The sequence below is a fragment of the Myotis brandtii genome, unplaced genomic scaffold (genome assembly GCF_000412655.1).
Source record: "Myotis brandtii unplaced genomic scaffold, ASM41265v1 scaffold432, whole genome shotgun sequence".
Taxonomy (NCBI): domain Eukaryota; kingdom Metazoa; phylum Chordata; class Mammalia; order Chiroptera; family Vespertilionidae; genus Myotis; species Myotis brandtii.
In genome coordinates, this window is record NW_005366520.1 from 569,054 (window position 1) to 586,232 (window position 17,179).

Here is a 17,179-nt window from a genome sequence, read left to right on the forward strand (position 1 = left end):
CTAAAAAGGTAGTTCTCATGATATTATTTTTTTTTTTGGTTCTATTGTCACATTAGAAATTCATCAAACAGCACTAAAATTCATACCTACTTTCCTTTTGTCCAAGTTCTCTAATTCAGTTTGTAGCTTTAAACAAAATTTTAGATAGAAAAAAAATGGATATTGCTCTTTTCTGCAACAGCTGTTAATAAGAGTTGCTTAAGAAACACTTTAACAAAAACAGCAATTTAAATAACTAAATAAAATCGTGACCTCTTGTCCCTAAAATGGAAAATGTATTCTCTGCTTTATTATATTTGTTTTTTTTTTTTGAGGATAAGAACAATTGCCAAACATTTGTTCTTTCAGATATTCGGGACAGTGGGGGCCCTAAACCAGTGATGGTGTATATCCATGGTGGCTCATACATGGAAGGTACTGGAAACTTATATGATGGGAGTGTCTTGGCAAGTTACGGCAACGTGATCGTCATCACAGTCAACTACCGACTTGGGGTACTTGGTAAGAAACCTCTTTTTTTTTACACCATTAACCCATGAAATATGTGATAGTTTTGTTTTGGCTTTTGTTATGCTTCGCTTTGTTTCATTCATTGTTCTATGCTTGTTGACTTGTTTGAACCAAAATTTCTGATATTTTCAATACAGTCTATAAATGTTCATAAATTACTAGGTGAAAGACAGGTAGGGTTGATTTTAAGATTTAAAAGTAAAAGGTAATGAAATTATTTGCCTTGTGGAGGAATGTTCTTGGCATGATAGGTTTGGCTTTGTAGAACTGTGCAAGGCAACAATGGCAGGGCCTTTCTGAGGAAGAATTAGTCCCTGGGCAAATTTTTTCTTTCCTTTCCTTTTCTCTTTTACAAAGCTAAAAAATTCCCAGAAGTTTTCTATGAGCTTAGAAACACGTTTATGTCATCTTTAAGAATATATGTATGGACTGGCTTTGTGACGAAATTATTTGCCAATGTGGTTTAGGTTTGTTTTGTTTTTAATTTGTCATAATAATTAGAAATATTTTGTTCAAATGTATTTGTTTAAATTATTTTATTTGAAAAACACGCATTGAGTTTATCAAGGACAAAGTGTTCAATTAAATAATTGTGCATATATAAAGCAAAATCAAAGTGGGCATTCTTGGTTTGAAGATATCTGTAAAGAAATATTATTTGAAAAATAACATTAAGTATTCTGAAACGAGCATGTTGTTTTATGAAACAACCAACTTAGAAAACATAAACTTGCTATGCTATTCTACTTGTATGAATTTAATATATTTTAGTATTAACACAATCTGAGGAGTAAAATTACTATATAATTTAATAAAACACCTTTATCTGCAGTATTTTAGTATTTGCTGAAAGGGTACAATTTATCAAAAATGAATTTATTTTTAAAATTTTCATTGTTCTCAAAGTCTTATTCCATACTGTACACTTCAATAGGTATAATTGATAATGTTATTTGGCACAAAGAGGCACCTTCCTTTTTCATTCTTTATTCTAAAATATTTTGAAAAAGGAATTTCAATTATATTGTCTTTTATATTAATTGTTAATATTATATATTTAAGCCATTGAGAAACCAATTGTTTTCCTCATTGGTATTAGTTATTATTATTCTAACTCCTATGTAATTATAATCCTGTATTTATGCTACTCTCAAAATATAAAAAGAGAATAATTTTTGTCAATTGTATGTTTTGGGGAACAAGATATTTTAGCAATGCAAAGTTGAAATCTTGATCCTTTTCTAGTTTTCTATTTTAAATCTGGAGTATCATGGATGATATAACAGATGCATTATATCAACGTAAATATAAATTATTTCTGTAGCTTTGTTCAGTATGCATTACTTCCTCCATAGTATCTAATTATGCCTGGCTTCAGATGTTCTTATAATTTCAGTGCACAGGGTTAAATGTCTTCCTATCTGTGAAAAATCTATATATTAGAAGATTTATAGAGATGGTCATAATAATTCTTAAATAGTTTCATGTTGTCATTTGTTTCTTATGGAACATTTTAATGTGATAATCTTCAATAATTTGAATACATTTAATTTTAATTATAGTGCTATTTATATTTCAGTTGTTTTTATTAGTATTCTCATATTTTTCAGAATTTCTCAATTTCTAAATTTTGATGCAGTGATCAGTTTGCTAATTGAAAATTTGAAGTTACTTTCCAAAGTGTTGTAAGAGTGTTCTTAAGGACTTGAACATCCACTTATCTCTCTGTGTGTGTGTGTGTGTGTGTGTGTGTGTGTGTGTGTGTGTGATGATGATGATGTTTAACAAATCTTTGACCAAACCTTATGTTGCCTTATTATGATATCACATAAACATAAAGTAAGATTCTATCAAATGAACTATGTTATTATGTTAATGTACATTTTGCCAGCGTTTTATATATTAGAACTGATGAGGACCTGATTTTGATTGGATCTGAACCCTATATTCATGCCCATATACTGTCTTTAAATGCCACACTTAGAATGATTGTGTGGAAGGACAACAGATTATCCAGTTAAACCATGAAGCATTAAATCACTTGTTTGGTCTGTAAAATGGCAAGCGGCGTTGGTGTTGATGATGGATAATTTCCCAGTGTTGAATATTTGTTTAGGGTTTAACATCAGTTGGCTCCTAATAATCACCACTACGGATCAGTTGTCCTTTATAGGCTTCCTCTCAACATGAAAGCATACAAAACTCTTAGTCAACACTTTTAGATGCATCTTGAAACATTTGTTCTAGAACTGATATATTCTGATCACTTTCTTCCTAAAAAACGGGTTGGGCTTTATGAAAATGTATTTAAATGAATTGATTCATGAGAAATAAATTTTGAGAGCATTTATTTCAGCACAATTTGCATGGGTGGTATAGCATAGCCAGATCAACAGCTCAGCTGGCAGAGTACAATAAAGACTGTAGGGTTTTGTTGTTGTCGTTCACAATGTGTCTAACAGTAACAAGGTAAGCCAAGATTTCTAGGACCCAAAAGGGTTGCTCTTTAGTTTGCACTTGGGAGAGTGCTGGAAATCAAGTAAAAAATAAGAATTGATCTCACATCAGAAAAGATCCTGAGCTCTGTTTTGATTTGAATGTTTTGGTGTGAAGGAAATGAGTTTTGAGGTCCAATGTACAAATTGCTAATTATGGTACTATTGCTCTGATGATTGACAGAAAAAACTCAGGCTGTCTGAAACAGGCAATGTAATTAGTAGTGATTTGAATCTTTCTTCCAAGAGGAGATGTATTTACAGGGTTTTTGTTGTTGTTGTTGTTTGTTTGTGTTAGCAATAAGCAAAAATGTGATAATGCTTTAGTCATAAAATTCAGACAGCTGTCCAGCAACCATGGTTCCAGTTTAAAACATGTTGTGTTAAGAAAAATATTTTGTTTCTGACAAAGTAGAAATAGCTTACAAATAAAAAATAGCTCCTATGACATCATTGCTCTGAAGAAGCTGGGAATAGGTTGGAATCAGTTCCTCAACCAAAAACATTTTGGGCTTTCCTTTGGAGTGGAAACATAGACTATTACTATTTATGCACGGGAAATGCTGTTGGTAGTGATAAGAAAAACTGCTCATAAGATTGAGAACAAAATTAAGAGGCTACAGGGTTCTCCCTGCTAACCTCACTGTCTCAGGTTTGTCTTAAAGCTTCCTCGGTAACCTTCTCTCATTCAGTCTCACAGTTCTAGTGAACATTTAGTCTTTTTTTTCACATTTGATTACATACATTCTTTGCCAGTATTAACTCTTCATCCTTTGTCATATTATACATTGTTACATAGTGCTTTAAAACATATTCAGAATAATTATTAATAATTATTTTTACTATTTTAACACATAATGAAAAGTATCATATTGGAAAGTTAGGGAGAAATGGTTTTATTATGTGTTCTTAAAAGAGAAAAATAATAATAAATGTTAGGATTGTGAATAGGAAAAGCATGTGTACTTATAGATAAGAATTGGGAGAGAATGTGTAATAAGTTTTTTTCACTTTAGGATGAGATATTGTGCAATAAAATTTTTTGAAAGTAGAAACAATCCAAATGATATATTGGCAAATCTCAAAAATGAAAAGAATACATGAACTAATTGAATGTTAAAATGAGTTTCAAGCACTTCTCTTAAGTTAGAATAAATTGATAAGTTATTTTTAGAGAAAAAGTTAAAGTTTTATACCACTGCTGGGATCTAATTTAGGTAAACATAAGATTTTTGTCAGATGGAAATTTACTGTTACTTTTATCTTGATATATAAATTTTAGAGGCAATTATATGTTCATAATTCAAGCCTATGATTTATTTTAGGAAAAAAAATGTTTTAAAGATTTTAGAAGTACTACTGATAACTCTTTGAAAATTTGGCAAATTTTTGGAGTCTAATTAAATGTTTCATTTAGTATTCTAATATCTGTCTGTACCATCCATCTATGGGAAAAATAATTTTAAGTGCTAGGTCATCCATTTGTATTTGAAGAATAAGACTAAACTAACTATATAATGCCATGTATGACTAAACCATTTAAAACAAGCTTTTGTTAACTTTATTGCATATCAGTTTTGATGTACACCTAAATTTATTTTTAGTTTATTAGAAATGGTTAATGAGATTTGTTAATTCTTCTAATGGTATTGTCTATGCAATAAAAATGCTTCTAGTGCCCTAACTGGTTTGGCTCAGTGGATAGAGCATCGGCCTGTGGACTGAAGGGTCCCAGGTAGGATTCCAATCAAAGGCATGTCATACCTTGGTTGTGAGCACATCCCCAGTAGGGGGTGTGCAGGAGGCAGCTGATCGATGTTTCTCTCTCATCAATGTTTCTAACTCTCTATTCCTCTCCCTTCCTCTCTGTAAAAAAATCATTAAAATATATTTTTTTAAAAATGCTTCCAGTATTATCAGATGAGAAAAATAATTGTAACTTTGGTGTGGTCAATCATAGTATATATAACACTTGTTTCCAGCAATATCTCCTAGGAGGGATAAAAATTAAGAACAACATAATCCTCTTTAGAGAGATTTTAATCAAGTTGGGGGAGAAATAAACACTCAGTAAAGAATAATAATTGATATTCTTCTTCATATGGGAATATGAATTGATTAATTGATTTGTGCGTAGTCACTTGACATATTAAAAGAAAAACCAGAAAAACAAAAGTGGAGGTATGGAATATCAGATGGATCAATACGGATGAGGGATTGAGATCCATATTTGAATTCCAGCAACCTAGCAGCAAGAAGATTCAGTAAAGTCTTGGAGTTTTCATGACTTAAAAGGAAAAGCATATTAATTCCTGAAATGGAGCAACATTTTGTCATTATTATTCTTGGTTTTGGGTCTTTTTGGCATGATTTTTATTTCTGTCTGTCTCTAAATCCTAAAATAAATAAACACATTTAAAAACTCTCAATGTTACCTCATATTTGAGAGTAATATATACTTAAATTTTATAAGATGATTCAAATGTGTTCTTGGAATATAGGAGAGGGAGTCAGTTTGTGTTTGAAAAGTCAAAAATGTCTCCATAGAAATGGCTTTATTTGAGCAAGACCAAGAGAGTGGATTATCTCTGCTATTAACAAAAGAGAAGAAAGAAGGACATTTTTTTCCATTTATTTATTCATGTTCTTTGTACTTCAAAAAAGTGAAGATAATTAGTGACAACCGCATGCATATAGGTTGCTAAAATCATATTAAAATAGAATAATATATTGTAGAGAAAAGATACAGAAACTTAGGCAATGGATATCTACTGAATTAAACAGAAATGTACAACCCAATTTCCTAGAAGCAAGGTCAAAAGGACAATGGATTGATTTTCATAATTGTTATTCTCAGATAAAGTAAAAATACATATTAATCAGAAAGAATATACAAATGAAGTTTTTCTCACACTGTATTGAACTACAAAGAAATTTACCATATATGTTGTTTTTATTTTGAATGCTGAATAAGAAATGTCTGATTGTCTTTATTAGCAGATTCAGGAATATTCTCAGTATATTATTTTTTTATTAACCCTCTATAAAGGCCAAAGACATAATAATAGATGCCCACTACTTCTATAATGTCATTTCAGCAAATGCAATTCAAATAAGATATTTGATCATTTCACTTATAAGAGGATAAAGCTAAAAATCAATTTAGTGCAATGGACATTTAACTTGATTCATATATTTCTTTTCTCAAATATCAGTTGTATCTACTGGGTTTTAATAAGGGCTGGATGGTAATCAAATTTATATTGAGTGCTAAAATGACCTTCTGGAGTAGAGATATTGTTTATTCTTTTGAAAAATAAACTGTTTACTAATTTTATTCTACCTACTTCTTCCAAAATGATTTCAGATGGCCTACAATAAAAATAATTATTATTCATGCCAAAAACTTAAAAATAACCTGAAAGTAAGCATGTCAATTACTGTGGGTGTTAGTTAAAAGAAATCAGGTGTGTTTTTTTTAATATGTTTTAAACACAGTCATATTGAGTCATTCATTGATTTATTTATACAGCCATTCATTCAATAAAAATTGAGCAGTATTATGTATCAGGCATTCTGCTAGTTACTGAGGATATTATGAAAAATAAGATAGATGTGGTCTCTACTATTCAGTAATTACTGGCAATTAGGAGACAGAAAATAAATGAATAATTACACAAATGAGATATTTTACATAGATAACAATTTAGTTCAAAGTTGGCTTTCTTTACAGTCATCTGTATGGTAAGTGCTAGAGAAATGGCAAGTGCAATGAGAAAGGAGCTAATCTATTCTAGAAACTGAGAAAAAGCTTCCCCCAGGAATGACATTCAAATTTCCATTTCTTATCCTTTACTGAGAAAGCCCTAGTCAAGATTCCCAAGGACCTCCAGATTGTAGATTCCTTTGGTTACTTCTCTGTGTGTGTGTGTGGTATTTTAGAAGCATTTTAAATTTTAAAAAATCTTGATTGTTGAAAGTATTACATATGTCCCCTTTTCCCCCATTGACCTCTTCTAGCCTGTCCCTGCCCCCCACCCAGGCCTCACTACCCTATTTTCTTTGTCCATGGGTTATGCATATATGCACACAAGTTCTTTGGTTGAGCTTTTCCTACCCCCCCACCTTCCCCCACCTTCTCTCTGAGGTTTAACAGGCTGTTCCATGCTTCTCTGTCTCTGGAACTCTTACCATTTGCAATAGCATGGATGGACCTGGAAAGTATTATAAGAAGCAAAATAAGCCAGTCAGAGAAAGATAAGTATCATGTGATCTCAAGCATATGTGGAATCTAATGAACTTAAATAATCTGATCATCAAAATAGATCCAGAGACATAGAAGCATGGTACTTCTCTGTTCTTATCTTACATGATCTCTCCATAGCACAGGACACAGGTAATTAGTCCCGTCTTATAATGTTTGTTTCTTGGCATCAACCCAGCATTTTCTCTTACCTCACTGTCTGATCCTTCTCAGCCTCCTTTGCTGGCTCCCTATCTTACCCTGATCTCTGAACATTGAAATGCACATCCTCACAATTTTTGCTTCACTTCCTTTCATTCTCTACAATGTCTCCCTAGGGGTCTTCATGCATGGCTCTAGATACCAGCTCTATGGAAGTGACTTCCAAAACTGTATCATCAGAACTGACTATTCCTCAGACCTCAAGACTCATGGGCCTACCTATCGACATCTCCATGTAGATGTCTAATGAATATCTCAAACTTAATTGCTAAAATATGTAGATTTTCTCGGTCTGCATGTTTCATTGTCTTCCACATCTGGTTATAATAATAATTGCAACAATAGCAATATTAATAGCCATGTGCGTTAAGGACTTAGATGCCAAAAATTATTTTAAAGCAGTTTATATTAATTACATTATTAAATTCCCACCATAACCCTTTGAGGTAGGGTTGTTATTTTCCTGATTTCATAAATGCAGAAACAAATGAGTAGAGAAACTAAGTAACATATTCCCAGACACACAGGCCAAACAACATTAAGTGGTAGAACCAGGATCTAACCCAGGTGGTCTTCTCTTCAACAGAACACTGTACTCATGGCATTGCCCTGCCATTCATCTGGTGATCAAGGAAAAACTACTGAGTCCTCCTGACTTGTCTCTCTTTTATGCTCAACATCCAATTCATCAGCTTCACCCACATCCAACAAGTATCCTGGCTCTGTCTCCTTCCTTCCACTCCCTCCTTTACCAACCTAAGCCAAGTCTCCTTGAGCCTCTTGTGTTATTTTCCCATTTCATGTTTGCTCCCTACATATACATAATCCATTCTCCACATAGCACAATCAGATTATCTTGTTAAAGATGAATTATAACAGCTCACTTTTCTGCCTATGCCCTCCAGTTGCTTCCCATTACTCACTTAGAACAAAATCCAAACTCCTTCCCTGCCCAAAACCCTGCATCAATCTGTACCTATACCTCTTACATCTGTCTCTTAGTTCATCTTAAAATGTTCTTCTCTGTTCCAGCCATTTTCAGTTCTCCGTGGATACCAAACTCATTCCTACCACAGATATTTTATATTTTCTGTTACCTCTATCCCAAATCTTTTTGGGGCTAGTTCTTATTTTTCTGACCTTGGCTTAAATGTCCTCTTACTAGAGAGTCCATGGATGTTTATGAAATCTAAAAAGAGGCACCAACCACATCATAATTCATCTACTTTTAAAAATTATTTGTATTACATTGAATATACCATGGATGTTTATGAAATCTAAAAAGAGGCACCACATCATAAGCCATCTACTTTTAAAAATTATTTGTATTACATTGAATATTTCCTATTTATATTTGGTTTATTTGGTGGTATTGTTGTCTAGCATCTCCAGAGCTATTTGCTTAGAAAATATGTGTTGAATGGATTTAAAATGAAAGCGTAGAGTCAATAGTTTATGATCAGATGTGGTCATGGAGAGGAAAGCAAGGCTGAATTTGAAAGTCTGGGTGAAACCCAGTGGAAGAGCAAAGCTTGACATGTTACTGGAACTGAGCAAACCCAGCTGGACACTTTGGATAAGAGTGAGCAGTGTCAAATAAAGATGAAAACAGGCAGCAGGCCCCGGGCCAGGCAGCATCTTGTTAAAGATTTAGGACTTCTAAGAACAATGAGGAACAATGATAGGACAGTAAGCAGGTAAGTGACATGATTAGATTTGCATTTTGAAAGGTTTGTTGAGTAGGCCTAGACCAGTGGTCAGGTCAGCAAACTTCGGCTTGGCAAACCTCAGCTTGAGAGCCACTTCTGCGCATGGGCCACGAAGTTTCAATCGCACTGTTTGGGGGGGTGATTCCTGCAATAATGTCAACATTAAATTTTTTTAAACAAAAAATGTTGATATTCTGTTATGAATAACCCTCCCCCCCCAAAAAAAAATACCCACAAAAATTAAAAACAAAACAAAACAAAGCATGTCTTGTGCTTCATTAAAGTGAAATGCTTGGTTAGTTTGTGAATGAGACTGATATTTTGCTCATAGAGGACAGGCCTAGACCTTGGAGAGTGATTCCTGCAATAATGTCAACATTAATTTTTTTAAAGAAAAAGTGTTGATATTCTGCTATGAATAAAGACCAAAAACAAAACAAAACACAAAAATTACAAAACAAAGCATGGCTTGTACCTCATTAAAGTGAAATGCTTGGTAAGTTTGTGAATGAGACTGATATTTTGCTCATAGAGGACTGTGGACTAGCTAAGCCCTGGCTGACTCAGGTGAGTATAAATATCTATCTCCTTTTTAAACAAAGAGCACCAGAGATTTTGCCAAATTGCCCTTCTTTTTAATTTTTATAATGAAAGGAATCAAACTAGAATCATAAAGAGATCTTTTGAATATCTGCCTTTAAGAAGCGTAAGTCAATATTACTCTAGTTTGTCCAATACAAGAGATTATAATAAATTACTATATTATGTTATCACCTTAGTTGTCTTGCTAGGTTATTAATTTGGCTTCACTTAATCTCTTAGTTTTTCTAAAAAGGAGATATTGTTATTTTGTATTAGTTCTGGGGAAAGTTGGGAGTATTTGGTTTATTTTCTTGAGACATTGAGATCAGTGAATTAGAATAAGACTTCAGAAGACAGAGCATAAATTTCACTCACTGCTTAGTCAAGGTCTTCTTCTGGTTCCAGAACTGACCAATTATTTCCAGGTACTCAAAGGACCACAACTAAATAAACCCTACAGAAGATATTTAGTTTTCTTTCCAGAGCAGAAGTTAGCATCTTAATTTAGTAATTCATTTATTCATTTATTAATTGCACAAGCATTTGCTAATTGCACACTAGAGGCTCCTGGTAGTTCGGAGTCTGTGTTCACACTGTTGCCAAAATCAACCTCATTCCTTTCTCTCTGGACCTCACAGTGAGTGAGGAAGATTGCTATTAAACAAAGAAACAAAACTATATCACAATTTTTGCTAAGTGTGTTTCCAAAGAAACCAGGCTGTTAAGAAAAAGAATATCTGTGGAAGTGATATGTAAACTGAGGGTTTTAGGACAGGCCTCATTGTGCCTATCATGCTAGCATAACTGTCATTGGGGGGGAGGGGTTTGTTTTTTTCCCCCATGTAATTTACAAATGATGGTTAAAATATTTTGAAATAATTGTAGAATATGTCAAGTAATTAGACAAAATAAGTCATTTAAACAAGCAGCTGTGGTAAAAATGCAAAAATCTAAACAAACAAACAGACCACCCACAACAACCAGGCAGTGTTCTCTATTTGAATTAAAATGTTTAAAACTGGCTTATGAAATACAAATACGCAGGGGAAGGATCCCAAGGGAGTGCGTAGCCTTTAGCTATTGGATCTATGGGGTGAGAGTATTACCTTAGGGCTTTTCAGAGACAATTGAAGGTTTTCTCCCTCACCTGCCCTGTATCTCTGAGAATAGCCATGCTGCATAGTCAGGTAGTCACATTACTGGTTTTTTTTAAATGGAGATGTGGATCTCTTGTTCACCTCGGCCAGTTTTCCTTTTTGTTCTAAACAAACAATGAGGGTTTGGATTTTGTCTTTTAGGTCGGTTTACTTTCAATGATCCTTGCTCCTTCTGCTGATTCCTCAATAAGAAAACAAGGCAGTACTCCCACACCTTCCCATGACCTCATGCCATGTTCCACCCACTCTCACTACTTCACCTTAGAAATGTATTGCAATTCCCCTTCTAGGACATCTTATAGTATCTTTCTCTTTCTAATGTCCTTCCTCGAACTGCTTACCCCATAAACATTTGGGGATTGTTCCTTTCCCTTTGCCTTTCTGTTGTTAATTGGCACAGTTCAATTTTTTTTTAATACCTTATATGTGTCTCCTTTCTGTTCCTATTGCCCTTACCTACTCACTTTGGGTTGCCAGATTTTTTGACCCCTGACCTTCCAGACCAAAATTTACAGCCTAGATTACCTTAAACATACCTTACAAATACAACAGAATGCCATTTTCTTTCGTTTTTGTTTTGTTTTGTATTTTGTGGTGTGTTTTTTTTTTTGTGGTGTTTTTTTTGGCTCTACACCCTAAATGTTCTTAAGCATCTCTGGGGTCCATTCCACATATATCCTGCCATTTCAGGTCTGCTAAAGTATGCTGCTTCTCTTCTTAGCAAAAGCTGTCTTCTGTTAGTTTTTGGAAAGCCCCTTCCACTCAAGCCAGGCGAACCTCCTCACTTCCTACCAGGATCATTTCTAATTGCTTACTTGCCACATATAACCATCCTGCCCAATCTACATTACCCAGCTGTCACCCAACTTGTCTATAAAATTACCTCAAGCCAGCTCCATCTATCTCTTCCCTCGGCTTCCATAGCTGAGGCAGCCTAGCCTTCACTTTGGCATAAAGCCAACTCCATTTGTTATTGTTGAATGCATTAACTGCGCAATTTAGTTGATGCCTTGCTACCCACACCAGAAAATAAACACGGTCTTATCTGGTTTTTCAATCTCCTCAAGACAGGCAGAATGCTCTCCATACAAAATTCAAAAGTCATCACGAAGCATGCAAATTTTTCTCCTTCTCAGGATATGATACACATGTTTTAGGATACAGAGCAAGTAGAAAGAGTGGCTGCTAGTGAAAGATGTGCTTACTGAAGAGTAGTACCCATGTGCATGCCAGGCCTCATATCTACACCCACAAGCATGACTTTAGGTCTTGTGGATGATAGCAACACTGTCCCCAGTAGCCGTCAAGACAAGCCCCTGGATCCTCTGGAGAACTGCCCCATTTACTGAAACTGTCAAGCATGAAAGCTGTAATTTATTTTCAACTCATTAGGGATTTCTGCATTTACCGTGCATTTAATATTTGCTTTATTCCGTTTCCTGCTTAGCATGTGGTGAGTGAAAATATTAGTGCTCATGAGCATAAGGTAAACATGAAAATATGCTTGAAACACCACTCTTTGAATTGAAATACTAGTATACACAGTATTGAAGAATGGATAACAATGCCTTTATATATGTAACAGACTATGAAATCTGTAAGTTTTTCAAGCTCGGCTTAAAACTGTGTTTTTTATTTGTAAAGACAAGGGGAAAAAGAAAAAAATATATATAACTTCTTTAACTTTGCCTTTTTATGCTTTATCTATCTTGGATTCAATTACAGATGCTTAACTATTGCCACAAATTGACAGGTTGAGGTGAGAGATCTTAAATTGATTATTGATTACCCACATGCCTATCTATTTTCTCTAACAGTACAGATAGGACCATAGATTTAACTATTATTCTTAGAAACATTTCCCAAATATGAGACAAGTTGTATTTCTCAACTGATTTATATATTGATAAAGTCCCCATTTAGAAACCTTTCTAAAGAGCTGAGACAAATCCCTGTGATACAACACTCCCAAGAGAAATATTAACCTCTGTTCTGGTATTTGCTAGTTGCTTGCTTGCATTTGAGCTCTGCAAAGCAACAGCTTTTCTAGAAAAGTCAGTTCTCTTAGAGACTTGTAACATACTCAAACAGAAATAAATTATAAAAAAGGATTATTGTGGTAATAGCATTAGAACTAGCACCAACTCTCTGGAAAAATAAAAGAACATGTAATGATTTAATGTAATTTGATTAAATTTTCTTGACTTTGTATGAAAATAAGCCATAGGAAATATCCATTCTTCCTTTGTAACATAAATAGAAAGATTGCTTTACTAGATGGTGTTTTTCCTTGAAATATACCTCAATTTTATCTGTTTAAAGTCAACAAGAAATTTGTTTTTCAGAGTGTATATTTGATATTTTGTTTTAGAGCCAATCTGTAACCTATATTAAAGCAATTTATATCTATTGTTAATATTTTGTTTTATTTTCTAGAAGAATGTATTTAAGAGAGACCACAGTAGGCATATATAACTTTTCCCTAATTCTAGCTTACTCTGTATGCAAATGAGTACTAGCTACATATTATTTTAATATTTTTTTATGATTTATAAAATCTTTATATTTAAAAAGTTATTAACTACATTTTTAAAAAACTTACATCTTTTTACCCTCCGATTTTCTAGAAAGTATTTCTGACAGTTTATGTATTTATAATATAATTATATTAACATACAAATAAAAAATGAGAAAGAATGAGGTCTAGAGAAAATAGAAGACCTGGAAAAGCGAAAAACAAACTCACACATTTCTGGCTGGCTTGGCTCAGTGGATGGAGCTTCGGCCTGTGGACTGAAGGGTCCCGGGTTCGATTCTGGCCAGGGGCACGTGCCTGGGTTGCGGGCTTGTTCCCCAATGGGGGGGTGTGCAGGAGGCAGCCGATCTATGATTCTCTCTCATCATTGATGTTTCTATCTCTCTCTCCTTTTGTTGTTAATTTTCTCCCGAGGACATTTTTCCATTGATTTTTAGGGAGAGTGGAAGAGAGAGGGAAAGACAGACAGAAATATCAATGTGAGAGAAACACATCGATTGGTTGCCTTCTGCACAAGCCCAGAACCAGGGCCTGCACCAGGCAAGAGCCTGCAACCAAGGTACATGACCTTGACAGGAATCAAACCCAGGACCCTTTGGTTCACAGGCTAATGCTCTATCCATTGAGCCAAACTGGCTAGGACCACACACACAGTTTTAAAACATTTCCAGAGTTGCTGACTTGGGTTCTGAGCTGGAAACTCAACCAGATTTTGTTTATTTTTAATATTAGGAAGGCTGTAAAACATGTCAGTTTTTCAGAGAAATCAAAGGTATTGTAGTCACTAATTTCTACAACAGAAGTTTCCTGTGGGATTGCCTGTTCCGGGACAGTTATAAAAACAGTATTCTAAGTTGAAATGCTGGAAAAAGAAACAGGCCAAGCCCTGCTGTGCCCTGTTTACCTGCAGTCCTCTACCCCATGGGTGACCTCTTCTCTGTTACTGGAATCCAGTCAGAGGGATCTTCCTGACACAGAGCAGGAGGCAGGGGAGATTGAACATAAATCAATGGAGAGAGAGATTTTTACACTGTATAAGTATTCTCTATTTAAATTTTCTAATTGGATTAGTTCTGTGTGAGAAAACTACAAATTATTTTACTTCGCTGACCTACTAGTACAGGTAGACTGAGTCAGTGGATTTGAAGAAAGAACGTCTCTGTGGCTGGCACAGTTCATCTGCTGTCCTTAAGAGGAAGGGAAGATTTACTTAAGGTTTCTTTTTAACAATGGTATCCTATGATAAAGAACCCAAATTTGTTGTTTTCCATTATTCTCTTAAAAAGATCAATGTGACATTATCCTTTTTTATTTTCTTGTCCTTTGCTTTTGGTCCACTCTTTACATAGATTTTTATTTAAAAGGCTGCTATTTTATTTGAAATAGAATTAAACTTGTGTAATTTCAAAATTTCAATTTAATGTCATGTTAGTTAGCACTATATGACTTTTCTTATAACTCAAGTGATATACAGTAGATTTCAGTGGAAATTCCCAGGGGCATTAAGTTCAGTAAATCCCAATAATAATAATAATATCTTCACATTATCTTAAAATGGTATGCTTAAGGACACATTTCATATGTTGCGAAAAATTCATCTATTATTCTAGTCTTGAATCTTGAAAAAATTATGGACCTATTCTCTTCAATGTTCCTTTTAGAGATATCCCTATCCACCACATACTCCTTGTTGACCAGATGTCCAATAGAACTATAATGAAATCCACATATATAATTTTAAATGTTATCACAGCTGCATTAAAGAAAAGTAAAAAGAAATAGCCACAATTATTTTAAAGTTTTTATTTTATTCAACCTAATATTTTATTTAACCAAAATATTATCATCTCTAGACAAAATCAACATTAATTTATTATTAGGTCATCTTGAATCTTTTACACATTAAAACATGGTGTTAGCCATAACCGGTTTGGCTCAGTGGATAGAGCGTCGGCCTGCGGACTGAAAGGTCCCAGGTTCGATTCTGGTTAAGGGCATGTACCTGGGTTGCGGGCACATCCCCAGTAGGAGATGTGCGAGGAAGCAGCTGATCGGTGTTTCGCTCTCATCGATGTTTCTAACTCTCTATCTCTCTCCTTTTCTCTCTGTAAAAAATCAATAAAAATATATTTAAAAAATTATTATTACACTCATCTGTTAAGAGAAAATTTTAAAGCAAGAATCTTCAACTCATGGATGTTTTTGTAAATTATATACATATACCATGGTACTAATATATTTTATAAAATACATAGGAGGCAGAAATTTTGAAGGAATTTAGGAAGATGAAATAGCATTTAAAAATAATATTTTATCTTAGTCATTTTTAAGCACATCTCTCTTTTTTTAAAGCCATATGTTTAGAAAAGCTTCATTATTAAGATATTAGTGTTACATTTTGTCATCCAGAGATTTGGATGACTGTTTCTAAGATCAGTTTAATGTTTAGTTTTAATGGCTATTAGAGATGAAAAAGATGATTCTCAAAGACACAAAAGCCACATTTAAGAAGCAATTCATTGCTAATCATAGTATATTTAAATTCGTATACTAGTCTCTATGATAATTCTGATGGCTGAATTTTTGTCAGACAGGTTAAATTGTCGTGGTTTCTTGGAATGTAGTTGGCTACAAGCTTTCTTTTAAGAGAAATATGAAGTATTAACTTTGCCATTTTGGTACTGGTAACATCTTCAATCTGTGATTTGCTTGCAGGAATCCTTTGAGCCAGTTGTTCTGTGTGAATGTCAGTTTTACTAAAATTAGGTGACATCAATGATAAATTTACCTAACTGCGATCATGTAATCTGCGGTATGCCTTACAACAATGAGATTAACAAGGGCGTGACAGTTTCTAGGCAACGTCCTCCCTGTCCTCAGGAGTCCTCATGCACTGCATATGACATGTGTATATGACTGATTTACATACCCAGGGAGAGCTTCAGTGTCATTCTGTATATTGCAAAAGTTAGATTTCTTTTTTTCTTTTATAATGATAAGTACATGTTTTGCTATTTTCTTCCCATACTCCTTTCACTCATATTATGATTTCCTTGGGTGAGCACTTGCTATTATGAAGACTATTGATCCAAATTAAAATGTTCATTATCATCAAGAGTATGATTTGCTAACATTATATACTGACATTATGGCTTGAGGTTTGTTCGTGTATTGACCGTTCATAGCAGTTTCAATATATCATATATAAATAACTAGAAATATCTTTCATTAGCTAACACAGAGCACCATGATATTCATAAAGTAGCCTAGACACTTGATATGGGTTCTTTCATCTTTGTGAGTATATAAAAACTCCATCCAACAATCTGGCAGCCTTAAAGTGGGCCAAATCACTACTTAGACCTCCTCAAACTGTGCCCAAGAGAGGAACACAGAAAATGGTGCCAGCCAAACAGCCAATGCAAATGAGAGGAATAAAAATCTCTATTTTAAAAATATTCCTCATTTTCATTCACTTCATAAGAATTCACATTATGCTTTATTACATTTCAGACTAATGTACTCTATTGAAAGGGATTGAGAACTTTTTTTCGCAAAAGCATTTTAAAATGCTGACAGTATGATTAATTTTTATTTATTTTTTAAAATACATTGGAAATCTAGCCATGTATTTGTCAATACCATGATGATAATGAGCAATTGAAAAGATCTTTGTTTTCATATTTTATGGTGTGAAAAAAAACACATAATGTCATTTTTTTTTC

At 33.9% G+C, this 17,179-nt stretch overlaps 1 protein-coding gene across 6 annotated transcripts in view; it reads left to right on the forward strand.

Moving 5' to 3' along the window:
- The window catches only part of NLGN1 (neuroligin 1), an 858,351-nt gene that overhangs the window by 381,891 nt on the left and 459,281 nt on the right, over positions 1-17,179 (forward strand). For all 6 annotated transcript variants that reach the window (XM_014546147.1, XM_005874301.2, XM_014546148.1 and 3 more), the window contains one exon: positions 349-501. In XM_014546147.1, the coding sequence (XP_014401633.1) occupies positions 349-501 (153 nt within the window). The remainder of the gene's footprint in view (positions 1-348; positions 502-17,179) is intronic.